Source organism: Rattus rattus, chromosome 5 (genome assembly GCF_011064425.1).
Source record: "Rattus rattus isolate New Zealand chromosome 5, Rrattus_CSIRO_v1, whole genome shotgun sequence".
Lineage (NCBI taxonomy): Eukaryota > Metazoa > Chordata > Mammalia > Rodentia > Muridae > Rattus > Rattus rattus.
In genome coordinates this window covers 125675103-125688971 of record NC_046158.1, presented here as the reverse complement: position 1 = coordinate 125688971, position 13869 = coordinate 125675103, and the positions used below count along the sequence as shown (strand labels likewise).

The window sequence follows — 13869 nt, the reverse complement described above, 5'->3', positions numbered from 1 at the left end:
CATCGGTTTGCTATCCTCTCACAGCCCAACTTCTAAATATCATCCAGCATTTGTCAGTTGTGCTGCTAACTCCTCAAGTAAACCATCAGGCACTCCTTCGACAGGCGAGGAATACTGCTGAGCTCCATTCAATACAGAGCCGAATCTTGAGAAGTTTGTAATATAACCACCATCTGGGATCATATTTTCCTTCTTTCCATAGCAGCTGCCACCACAATTCTGAAAGGCTTGTAACAGCATGCTGATACAACACAGAATTATAGACACCCTCCATCTCTCGATGCCTAGCACACCAGCCTGGGCCCAGATGTCTGCTTCTCTATTGCCTCACTCAGCCAGCGTCAGGCTGGTACCGGACTGACACTCCAAGCCGAAACCAGCTAGAGTTGGGGGTGGGGATGTCCTGGCAAGTCTGTGGGTCACGTTTTTGATTAAGTGGTTGGTGTCAAAGACGTGAGGGAGTAAAAAAGTTTAGTGTCAAGCTGTCTACGTTCTCTTTTTGCAAGTTTCCTAGGATGGCCGTGGCGTCAGATTTACACATTAGTTAATGATCCCTGCAGGTCATGGCTAAGAGAGAGTTTGGGCAATCAGCTGCCTGGTGGGAAGGACTGTCAGTGAACCAGCCTTTGAACAAGTCACCCCCACCCTGACACGCATACCGCTCTATGGGGAAAATGGTCGGGACAGTAAGTAATGATGTGACAGTTACGTAAGATGGATTCACAGGAAACCGTAGGCCAGATCTCAGCAAACAGTAACCACAGGAGGGGTGCCCAAGCATCGCTGTCCGAGGGAAAAGACTTGTGAGAGTCACGAGGACAAACTGCGGCTCTATGAGCCATTCTGGTATCTGCATATACATAGTGTGTTCTAGTTAACTACGGAGTGTCAGAACACTGGGGAAAATGGCACAGAAGGTATAGTATTTGAGCAAAGGAGGCAGCCCTTGAAGGAATTTATACAAGTTTCTCTACAATTCACAGAGGAAAGAGTTCCCCACCATTCTGAGGAAACTTGTTTCCCAGGAATAGCATAAGCATGTGGGAAGTGGCTAAGAACAGGGCTGAAAAGGCCAAGCAGACCCTGGTAGTGACTGAAAGTGCATTCGTTTCATGTCCAGGAAACTCCACTGTGATGATTTTAATAAGGGTCAATGCATAGATGATGCTGAAACACCACAGGCTTACCATTGTAGCATCATCCCCCAAGGAGATGTGGATTTTGGTTAGTTGTTTGGTTGATTTCTTCTTTGTTTTTAAAAAACCATACTATATACTTCAACCATAGCTATGACCAACAGAAGTCTGACTACTGTCAGTAAAAGTTACCAAGTTTAAGAAAGGGACTGGGAAACAATTACTCTGGGGAAAACCTAGCAGGTGCTGGGAGAATAATGCAATTTCCCAAGGCAGCAGATGCCCAAGTGCAACAGGATCCAGTAATCGGCCATCAGATGGTAATTATAGCTGGACTGGGGAAGAGCAGCCCAGATAAAAAGGGGCAATTCAAAGGGTAACTGAATGCCAGCCAGTGACATCTTCCTGAGATCACGTACCAGGAAAGGGTGGGCCAACACTTAGCTCTGGCGGTGGGGGTGGGGGTGTGGGGGTTAGATCCACTGCCATTTTCCGTGTAGAACAAAAGGAGATGTGGAGAAAACAAACACAGAGACTCCAAATGGAGGCATCTAAAGAAGCTAGTTTAGATTTCAGCAGACTGTCGTCCTGACCAGAAGAAGAAGAAGGAGAATAACACCAGAGCTGAGCACTAGGAAAGCATGATTTCTGCGGACGGGGATGAGAGCATACCTTCATTCTGCGACCACTATAAATCAAGACAAAGACTATGATTCTAATGGATCATAAGAGCTCTTGTGAATAATAAACATAGTGGATTCCAAGGCGAATTTCTGGAGTTCAGAGTTATAAATAATTGTTAACCACCCCAAGCGGGAGCACAGGAAGTAGCTGGGACATGAAGTGCAGACACTCCAGGAATTCTACAGACACAGGTTCAACCCCACTGTGAGTCCTAGCTCTTCCTATCCTTCCCCCTCCCTCATCTACCTCCATTAATTCTGTAAGTAAGGGGCAGGGCAGATGGCTTTTACAGAGGACCTGGGCTCAGTTCCCCAGCACTCGCATGTAGGCTCACAACTGTTTGTAACTCCTGCTCCAGGGGATCCAGGGCTCTCTTCTGGCCTCTGAAGGTACAGCAAGAATATGATAGATACACAGACATGCAGGCGCAACAGCTGAATGCATGAAAAAAATAAGCTAAACAAAAAATTGATATACTGTTAATATACTGGCAGCTTTCTCAAACTCAGTGACAGTAACAAAGTCAACCCCCGCTAGCGCGCAGGCAGGAGAGGGAATAAAGGCCTTCACAGACCTCCAAAGTAAGAGAAGGGCAACTTGCCCAATCTTTAATTAGTTCATCTGCACAAAGAATTCAGGCAAATTTGGAGTATTTCTCAGGATTACAGTGCTCACGACGGTAAGCCATGGGGACCCATCTAAATGAAAGTTTCTGTGACAATAGCTCAGAATATAAATGTGCAGGCCAAGATGGCTCATTCGAACTGGATGAGACTCTTCCGAGCCTATCGTGTGGATCATGACCTTGACCAGGAAAAGCCTTCTCTCTTATCCGTGAATTCCTATTGGTCGACTGTAGAGATGTTACTGTGACTCTTGGGGGCCAACTCCTAGATGTGATGAAGTTGAAGGCTTTAGGTGCTTTCCTGTGACTTGCTCTGGAGTGAGCTGTCTGTTAATAGAAGCCACTGGGAAGGGGCATACCCAAACAGGGCAGAAGCTCTATGGCCTCAGGGTCGGGAAGGGAGGACACGGAAGAGAGGGAGAGTGCACACTGCCTTCCCATGCAGTGATGAATCTGAATCACGGCTGCCTTGTGCCAGGTTCAAATTGGCAACCCACGGAGATGAAAGGCATTCTATCCCATTACTCATGCCTGGGGTGATCTGTCCCCTTGAAGATTGGCTTCCTAGGTGAAAGCGAGGGACCGACAGCTACTCAGAGATGCTCTAAGCAGGATAAAAGGCATGAAAAGCAAGTGACTGGAGAGAAAAGACACCAGTAAGTCAGGGAAGCTGATGCCTGTGGCGGAGGGATGTGAGGCTTACAGGGAACCGGGAACTGTGTGGAAAACTGCGTTTATTCAGCCCGGCGTGGTTCAGCTATGGGAGTTCTATTGCTCCTCTCTGACTCACGGGTACTAGGATCATATTGAAATGCATCCCCAAACCATCCTACTAGGTTCAACTTATCTCAGGCAATTGTTTAAAGTGTGAAACACATTTAACACGTTTTTTAAAAGAGAAAAAAAAACCCTCCCATATAAATCAGCTCCTCCTGTTGAATAGCTAGTTCCATCCTGTGAGGGGTTACAATGTTACAATGTTGCTGATCCCGTCCTTTACATTTTCCACAGTGTTACTCGAGTGAGGTGTTGTGGCTGTGTGGTTTGTTCGTGGCAGTGCTGGGGATCAAACACAAAGCCATTCAGTCAAGTGCTCTTCCACCGGACTGTCTCCAGCCCAGATACTATTCATCGGTCTTGAAACCCCCACACCTCTTTGTGTTATGCAAAGCTGACAGTGTAACTGCAGGCACTGTACAGGCTAGAAGCCACCGACCTACTTTCCCAATCCCTTACTAAGTCCTAATCTCACTAAAGCCACATGCCAAGATTGGATGTGGTCAGTAATGGTAGAACCATTTCTTAACCACTCGGAATTCACCAGCACCATAAATGCCCCAGCATTAGGTAGCAGGCAAACACCGGGCACCATTGTCTTTCTCAACAGCCCACTGAGGGTTTTTCTTCCTAGACCCCAGGTTTAAACTCCCTCTCCATTGTGCCTATACCCGGGCCAAGACTCTGGAATGAGAAGGGGTCACACATCCTGACATGGGCAGGAAAAAGGTTATTAAATGTAAGCAATGATTTCAAATCATACCAACCTGGGAAGTAATGCAAGGATCATTTTTTAATGAAGCGAAATGTTTTCTCTGGCTTTCTCTCCACCTGGAGCTCCAGCTCGTCTCAGGGTGGCCCAAAGCCAGAGGTTCCCTGAGACAGGCAGAGGACCGGGCAGGGGCGTCTTGCATGCTTGAAACAACATGTTCGTGCTCCAAGCAACTGCTCAGTATGCCTCCCCTGCAGCCCCAACACTTCCTTCCACTCCTTCCGGGAGAGTGCTGGCTGAAGTCACGGGAGCCCCACTATACAAAAGGCCTTCCTCGGCCCAGTCCTGTCTACGTGAAGGCATTTCAGCAGAAGGCCCAGCATCTCTCACCTTTCCTAGATCTGATCCACAGGCTGCAGAGCATCATGTGGTGAGATCACGCCCTTCTGCCTCCCGAGTGCCTCCCCTCTGATAGGTAAGACACGAATTGTCCAAGGTACATCGCTGTTTCCAGGGGCTGAGGAGATGGGGATTTTGGTGTTCCTCCAGGTGTGGTTTTAACAAGAAGCCGTGTGTAAGCTAAACTGGTCTATGAAGAGCTAGACACATGGAGGCTTCTGTGACAATTCAACAGACTGAGTCTATGGCTGGGAAATCTAACAATGGCATAATTGAACTTGCATTTTGTCTGTCTATGGTTTTTAAATCTCATTTTCCCAGGAATTAATGTTGTTAAAACTAGGACAGGCTGAACATTAAAAAAAAAAAAAAAACTAAGGGAAAGGTCTCTCACTCATGAGGGTGGGCTGGGGTGTGGGTAGGAAACTGTCTTGAATTGCTTGTCACTTTCCGTAATAAAACGTTAAAAAACAAAACCAAAAATAAATCTCTGTTCATTCCCACTCTCTCCTCAAAGGTAAATTTGTGACTGTTAGAAAATAAGTATAAATTTTGTTATTTTACCAATATGAGGATGGGGTCAGACTTGAAGAGGCCTCTGGGCTGGGTCTGCTCAGTTCCTGCCCCGTGTGAGTCTGAGCTGGGCGCACGGTGTCTGTACCTTCCCTCTGTGCTGAGGCTAAGGAGCTCTCTCATCTCTGAGGAGCGACTACGGGACTCACTGTTTTAAATGCTTACACTTTTACTTTCCTCATTTATTCTTCAGGAAGGGCAAACCTTAGCCACTAAGATATTTTGTTTTTAAACTCACAGTGCCCAGAACACTGGAAGCCTACGTGTTGGTCAAGTTCCCATGTTATCCGTTACAATTACAGCAACCAAAACACGGCTGTGCGTTTCACATTCACAAATACTGACACACAGGTTCCAACCTTTTCTTATCTGGTTGCAAAGTCATTGCAGGATTGCGTTTTTACCTTGAGGTAGGTAAAATGAACAAGGCTCATTTGGACTTCCCACAGGAGCTTTTATGTACGCATGCTTGAAACAAACAAACAAACAAACAAACAAACAAACAAACACTAAAACGAAAAGCCAGCTTAAGACCCAAACATCTCCAACATGACATTTCTCTGTCAACTTTGCCTTAACAGCGGAAAAAGACCACTGGCTGACTTAAAAGCGAACGATCAATTGAAAGGAAGATTCTTCTTTTGAGGACAGCGAAGGAAGATGAAAATACGATGGGGTGCCGATGGCTCTAGGCCACTCATTTGTCCAGGGACCGGCAACAACTCTCGAGGTGTCCCTGCTGTGTCCTCTGAAGGAGGATGTGGCTACTGTCTTAGGCTTACTCTGAAATAGGCACTCGAGGGCAAGGCTGCAGGGAACCCTTGCAGGGTGCCGCCGCCTGTAAGGGTATGAGCGCCAGGTTCCCTGTAATTAAGAAGCAGCCTGCTTGGTGAAGACAGGGCTGCCACCCCATCTGCCAAGCCCGCGGGAGCTGGCACGGTGCCTCCCTGCCTGCCGCCCTGCTACCCACCTGATCCTTGGAGACCTCCTTTGATGGAGCGTTTATGCCAAGCTTTTCCAGAGGATAGACAATCTGTCGTCGTGGTCGCACGGGAACCAAGTAATGAAGGGCAGATGTCAGGGAGTGGGCGTAAGAGCTCTGGAGCTGAAAAGACAACCATTTCTATTTTAGGGGAGAGAATGTCAGAGGCGCCGCGCAGATGTCTGCGTGCTGCTTGACAAATACAAAACTCTTAACTCGGCCAAGTCAGAGCGGGGAGGGGAGAAAAATCAGCAAATAAACAAACATACTCTTCGAGCGGAGGAATGAATTGCAGATAATGCCTCACACTAATGAAGGTAATTATGAGAGTAATTACATTACTATCTCTGTGGGAATGACAGATAAACAAGTGGTTTGGTTTATGGGATTTTTCAGTACAAGTATTTCCCCCAGGAGAATATTCCTCTCCATAGTGATCATGAATCAGCTTGATTTGACCCCATTAAGCTGTGTTATCGGAGTCCCGTTAACCTTTGTGTGTTTGGCACGAGATGCTTTTAACACACGTAGATGAAAATGCCATCCAGGGGGCAGCCTAGCCCAGATGTGAAAGCGCTTGGGCAACTTTACTTGGGCTTTTATAAAAAAAATAAATAAATAAATAAAATAAAACGAGGGTCTCGTGAAAGAACTGGAATGTGGGGAACAGGAGAGGAGGATCGAATGATGTTGGTTTGTAGTATGACTGAACTGTGAACTGGATTTACACTTGTTGAGACAGATGATAAATAACTTGTATAATAATGCTTTAAGTATTAATTTAATCTGGTTTTTAAAACTTGACAGAGAATGGTGAGTGGCATTTATGAAATCTTGGAAATAATAATAAAAATAAAAACCCCAGGGCCAAGAAATCATTTCAACCCCAAGTGTAAAGCTGTGAAAAGCCCAACTGGCAACGACGAATCTATGTACTGAGTTAGTCAGGGAGCAGAGAAGTACAGCAGAGCGTGAGCTGTATTGTAATAAATGTCACGGTTTGCATACGACTCATGTGCTGTTTTAAAAGTAGCCATGGAGTTTTTTTTTAACGAGCTTCCAGAAATGCTTTCTGGAATCTTTAACCGCTGCGCCTCACACCCTGACTTCACACATTACCGAGAAGCAGAACCCAGGAAACCCTGCCCAGTGTGCTGTCTGTGAATGTCTATGCTGGTGCTTCTCAACCTTTCTAACGCTTCGACCCTTTAACACAGTTCCTCATGTTGTGGGGACCCCCGACCACAAACTTATTTCATTGCTGCTTCATAACTGTAATTTTGCTACTGTTGTCAGTCATAACGTAAGCATGTTATACTCAGTTTATCTGATATTCGAGCCCCAGAGGGTGACAAGCCACAGGTGGAGAACTTCTGGTTTGTGTCCTGATGCAGGTCCTCTCACGAGGTTAAGAGAGAGCCACCGTTACAGTGAGATACAGGCAATCCGATTTCACTGCTAAAAAACTTGGAGCAGATTTTGAGAATTCTGACTCAAATGACTTAGGACAGCTTCTTATTCTTATTTCACATGAACATGAGTAAATCAACTGGCAGGTGACTAAGTAAGCCTGTTTCCAAAGCCTTACCAGCAGCATGTCCCTAGTCCATGCTGCTGGGTAAGGAGACACAGGTGCAACGTCCAAAATGTCTTTACTACAGATGCAAATGGACTTTGTTCCAACCCGGCATTTAGGAACAGCATGGTGAATAGAAACGAAGAATGTAATATCACACCTGGAAGGTCACACAGTTGCTATGCTGTCAAGTGTAAAGTGAAGGAAATTGTTTGGGTCTATGGTTTTCCCAATTTCCACATCCCTCCTCCTTCTTTCCCAGAGGCAGCCCTCCAGCACGCTACTCAGGCACAACCATTAGAGGTGTGTGCACCGGTGTGCTTACACACACACGGTTTAAGAAATACTTTGCTATGTAAGGGCACCTGAAAAACTCCGCTTAGTCCCTCACGGACACTGAGAAGAACTGTGACAGTGTCAAGGGCTTTCGGCAGATCGTGGGAAAGCTTGAGGTCATGACCAGAAACTGAAGGGACAATGTCTACTCAGCCTGGTAGCTGAGACCCATCCCCTTGAGAGGACACACGAAGAGGACCAATGACATTGACCACAGGACCAGTTTTCAGAAAACAAGCACTTGGGGATCTGGCTTGAATAGACTAGTGGAACAGTACATGAGTAGGTGGCGGTGTCTCCCTGTGTGAATCAGGAGCTCCTGAGGGAAAAGGCAAACCCACAGCCTGCAGGGCACACTGCACACTCAAGAGCCATGCAGCAGGGTAGAGGAGGGTGTAGAACTGAGATGAGCTGGTATTTGGGGCACACTGGGTCTCTGACTCTGTCACTTTATGGAAGTATACCAAGTATAAGGTGGAATTATGTAGGTATTCCCTATGGCAGAGTCCGTCAGAACTGCACTCTCTGCCCTTCATCCATTCCTTTTATGGAAATGGTCATAAATTATATTTGGGATGCAGTGTACAGCACTAATTTATTCTACTCATTTCAATGGGGTTCTTCGCTTCAAAGAACACGGTAGGATCGTTTTTGGCTCTATACCGTGTTCATGTCTTACAATGATTTTTTTCTATAGTTTTCTGTTACCATTTTGCCAATATGGAAAAAACCAGCAAGTTTGTCTAATTACGTTGGTCCCGATTGTTGATGGCATATTGGAACATGGCCAGTGGAGACTCAGATGCACACTACAGTGAGTCGTCAGGAGAACAAGATGCAGTGCACATAGGCTGCCACCATGAACGCCCGTGTGCCAGCATCTCACCTTGCCTTCCCGCGTCTGTGAGTACACAGGGTAATAGAGACATGACTTATAACCCAAGCGAAGGATCTCCTTTAGGAAAAACTTGGTGTAGTGTCGGAAAATAGGGTTCAGGGCAAAATGATTCAAGCGCCCGTGCTCTTCCTGCTGGTGGTGGCTGAAGTAGATGAAATCTTCAATGTTATAATGTGATCGTATGTACTCTATATCCTAGAAGAGAGCAGAGAAATGATGCTTTAAGCAAATTATAGGCATGGATGCTGAGATAGACGGACTTTAAAGTCACTTAAGGTGGGGCTGGGGAAAAGCTTACTTGGCCAAGTTCTTGTCAGGAAAGCCTAAGAGCTTGGGTTGATTCCCCCAGATCCCATGCAAAAAAGCCTGGAGTGGCAGCGAGTGCTGAGAAGATGGAGACAGGAGGACTCCTAGAGATCTCTAGCCAGCCTACCTAGCTTCTCAGAAAACAGCAGGCCAATGGCAGACCCGCTCTCAGAAAACAAGGTGGACTGTGCCTGAGAGATAATACCTGAGGTGGTCCTTTGGCTTCAACACGCATGTGCATACATATGTACTCACAAGGACAGCAAGTGAGTAAGCACACACACACACACACACACACACACAAACACACACACACACACACACTTTAAAAATTGCTTCAAGTGCAATGGTGAGAAATGTTTGTTTCTCTCATTATTGATCATTGTCTCTTTAATTCTATTTTCAGTGCTAGGGGTTGACTGAGAGTCTTGGGCATGTTTGGTAAGTGCTCTGCCCCTGAGCTACATCCACAGCACTTGGTCATTGAGACAGGGTAGCTTAGGTTTACCTTGAACTCACCATTAGCCAAGGCTAGCCTCCTGGTGCTGGAATTACAGGTGTACGCACACCACCCTGCGTGGCTTACAAATTCTTTTAAAGCAGAAAGCATGTGCTTGTTCTGGCTGTCTGTCTGTGGGAGACGGCTGTGGTGGTTTGAAAGAAAATGGCCCCCATATGCCCATAGGGAGTGGCTTTTGTTGAAGGAAGTTTGTGACTAGGAGGTGGGCTTTGAGCTCTCATACAGCTCAAGCCAGTTCATTTCCTGTTGCCTGCCAACCATGATGTAGAATCCTCAACTCCTTCTCCAGTACCACATCTGCCTGCCATGCTTCCCACAGGAAGCTCTGAAATGGTAAGCCAGCCCCAAATGTTTTCCTTTAAAGAGTTGGCATAGTCACGGTGTCTCTTCACCATAGTAAAACCCTAAGACAATGGTTACACGGATTTGTTCCTTATGCCTTTGGCTGCTGTCACCATGGCAAGCCTTGGGTGTCTAGTCGGGTGCAGCAGAGCAGAGCAGTCCCAGCACATTTCTGGCCACCGGGAACACTGGTGAGCCAGCACCAGTGATTGGGCACGGGTTATTTGAGAGCCAGTCAGTAGGCAGACTCACCGGTGCCCTGGGTTTGTTGCTGGTCTCCTGCTAGGGTAGAGATGTCCCATTTCAGAGTCACACCTGGTAACACATGACTGGACTATGAAGAAAGAGCCCAAGCAAGGCATTCCTTACTCTGTCCTTGGGATGGTAACAGGTTTATGCAATGGGAGGTAATTTAAGGGACTCATGAGTGTTCACACAGAGGGAGAATCCTGGGTACACTGCTCCTGTCTTCACGGACTTTGTGTTTCCTCACACTATGGTGGAATCAGGACTCATGCATGCTGTGTACTGCTGTACTCTGGCCTCCTTCACCTCTCTGGTGCACACTACTAAGAGGAGGGAGGGAGGGTGGATAATCCAAAGTGAATGTGACTATTCTTGATGACAAGAAAATTAAATTTTGACAAATATGGCCTGCGAGACTCTACTGTAGACCCTCTGATGGAAAAGCACATTTTCAAGAGCAGAGACTGCAGCAAGCTCCTCACAGCTATCACTTTACTCTTCCCAAATCCCTTAACGTGGCAACGACATTTTCTAAAGAATAATGGGTGGAAGAGAGGCCAAATGGAAGGCAGTGTAACCTTGAAAGGACACTGCATGGCTTGGTTAAATGTTTACCACCCTGGTCCACAGTGGAGTCCCTGCCTCCCTGCTGCTACTACATTCAAGTGTACAAGGGAAAGTCATAGAATGGCCTGCCCACCTCCCAACAGGACAGGTGGGTAGCCCTGCCAACAGTGGCAGAGAGGACACAGAGAACTACAGCCATGCTGGCCACCCACGATGGCTATTTAATCTTTCATTCATGTCACAGACAGCTTTGTGAGGACAGTAATGTGAAGACTAGAGGGGAGAAACACATGGCTTGCTACAGTGAGGAAAGGGGTAATCAGGAGAATGGGGGAGAATTTTTAAAAATCAATATAATGGGGGTTGGGGATTTAGCTCAGTGGTAGAGCGCTTGCCTAGCGAGCGCAAGGCCCTGGGTTCGGTCCCCAGCTCCGGAAAAAAAAAACAAAAAAAAAAAAAAAATCAATATAATGCCCTCACAGGATATACACAAGAAACTGTAAGTGAATAAGGGAAAGACGTGGAAGTTAAAGCTAGGAACTCTGAGACAGAGATTTCAATGAAGACCTGGATACTATTAAAGTCCTGGTCAGAGACTAAATTAGAGATTCAGAAAACTAATGTTAAGGAAATAGCCCCAAATGATGAGCAAGAAATAAATCAATCAGTCTGCCTGCCCATTATTCCTACTAGCAAGAGACACCGAAGGATCAATTCAAAAGATCCAGAACCCACCTAAGAGACTGAAGAAAATGGAGGGCAAGAAATGACTGGTAGAAGAATGCTTCCACCAGAGGCATAAAGTAAGTAAAATCTCAGGATTTCTATGTTGAGCAAGCAAGAAGCAACCCTCCAATAGCAAAAAAACAAAAGACGAAAACTCTTGAAAAGAATCAAGAAAGACCAAACCAACCCACTTCTTTTTGCAGAGGATTAGGGAATGTGGTCGTCCTCCAGTTAGACTTAATCAGCGGCACTGACTACTCGAGACCGTGACAGTTCACAGAATCATACCGGGGGTAAATACCTAGAGAATTTTATACACTATCAAATGAGTACGTCATATGAGGACAAGATGGGTAGACTCAGATATGCCATCATCCAAACCCAGCAACTCAGACACACTGGATCAAACAGAAATAAATGCAAAGAACAATGGACAAGCCCTGACAGACCTCCCAGTAAAGTCCAAAAACCCATCAAGAAAAATTTTAAAACCTATTGATCAAAGAAACAGTCAATAATCAAAAAGTAGAAGACTTCCTTAACTTGGTATCTCCTTGACACTTCCAAATAACATGTGATTAAAGGAAAATACTGAATTATACCATTACAGTATAGACAACTAAAAAAGTGGCCTTTATCAGCACCACCATTTAACATTGTTCTATTCATGCTACAAAACTGGAGAGAGAGAGAGAGAGAGAAGAGAGAGAGAGAGAGAGAGAAAGAGAGAGAGAGAGAGAGAGAGAGAGAGAGAGAGAGAGAGAGAGAGAGAGAGAGACTCAGGCATAAAGCCAGGCATAGTGGTCCCAGCTGTAATCTCAGCACTTAGGTGAGGAGTTCAACGTCATGCTTGGCTATACAGCAAGTGCGAGGCTGGCACTGGGCTTTAGGAGATGGGGAGAGTGACGGGAACTGAGCGGCCACCATGATGATTTTCTACAGTCTCCCCAGCCCCCTTTCTGATAGGCGCAGTGCACACCTTTCCTTTGAGTCTGATCACGGCCTCTCACTGCTTTCAACAATGGAAATGCTTGAAACTGATGCTGCGCCTGGGGGCTGGCGGGTGATCAATTTTTAAATTCTCAGAGTGAAAAAGAGACTTCAGAAGGGTAATTGGATACAAGATGAAAGTACAAAAACTCATGGTCTTCCTATGTTCTAAAATAAACATTTACAAGGTACAACAAGAGATAGCTATGTACATTATCAAGAAAAAAATTACAAACCACATAGGAAAAAATCATCAATGTCCTAGAGCATGTTGGGATAGGGTCACAGCAGGAGACAGATGGCACGTTCAAATTAGGATAACTGGAGGTAGGCTCAACAAAGGGAGTATTTACAGAGATAGGAAGGTGTGGGGAAATTAGCAGGGATGGTGAGAGAGCAACTGAAAGCTATTAGTAGCCTCAGTGGGTGGAGTAAGTGGAAGAATGGTCACAAGAATCCACAAAGAGAGCATCCCGGAGACAGGGCCGCTCGGTGTGGTCTCAGCCTGATGTAGACACCTTGAACTCACTGTCCTCTCTCCTCCTGCCAAGGCCTCTCTTTGGTCAATTCCAACAGAAGGCCAAAGGGCAAAGGCATGCATTGCTGTCAGTTCAGTCACAGGAACCAAGTAAGAGGGGAGAAGGAAGCCAGTAGGCCTGCAGGGCAGCTAAGCCTCTGACTGCATTAGCTCCTTCCCATTACTATTTAAAAAAAAAACAAAAAACAAACAAAAAAAAACAACAACAAAAAAACTGTTCAAAGTTCAGTACATTTCGTGTGTGTGTTTGTGTGTGTGTATGTGTGTGTGTGTGTGTGTGTGTGTGAGTGTGTGTGTGTGTGTGTGTGTGTGTGATGGGAAAGGAGAGAAGGGGCAGTCTTACTCTTTCTATAACAATTCACTTTTCTGTAACTAACTGGGATCCCCGAGACCTACTTAATCTCTTTCACAGGCAGTACCCCATTGACCCATCAACTTCCCAACACTTAATGCAGTCAAGCAAGTTAATGGCCACTTCAGAACTTACCATTTCTTTTCTGATCACTGCAATGCCAACTATTTGATTTGCAACTTCTGCTACGAACACCTGCAGTTCTGTTCCATCCTGCAATGATAAGAGTGAGTTTCATGAAGACCCTGGAAAGCATCACTATGGAGGTCTCTAAAACCAGTTGCTAGTGCTGTGACCTCACCCGCCATGGTTGCCGTAATCACGGTAACAGAATCAACACTCATTCAACTGTTTAGTATTCTTAGATTTGTGTAACTCATTTTATTTGTATGAATGTTTTGACTGTACTTATGCCTGAATGCCTGGTGCCTGTGGAGGTCAGAAGAGGGTCTTGGGTGTGCTGGAAATGGAGCTACAGATGGTTGTGAACCACCGTGTGGATGTTGGGAATTGAACCCAGCCCTCTAGAAGAGCAACAAGTGGTCTTAACAGCTGATCCATCTCTCTAGCCCCCTCACTAAAAT

The 13869-nt window shown here is 45.9% G+C and overlaps 1 protein-coding gene across 1 annotated transcript in view; it reads right to left on the bottom strand.

Moving 5' to 3' along the window:
- Positions 1-13869, bottom strand: part of Cfap61 (cilia and flagella associated protein 61) — a 260690-nt gene that overhangs the window by 149721 nt on the left and 97100 nt on the right. Inside the window, exons 14-16 of the mRNA XM_032904350.1 lie at positions 13421-13498; positions 8687-8893; positions 5877-6011 (exon numbers count right to left, since the gene is read on the bottom strand). Of these exons, the coding sequence (XP_032760241.1) occupies positions 5877-6011; positions 8687-8893; positions 13421-13498 (420 nt within the window). The remainder of the gene's footprint in view (positions 1-5876; positions 6012-8686; positions 8894-13420; positions 13499-13869) is intronic.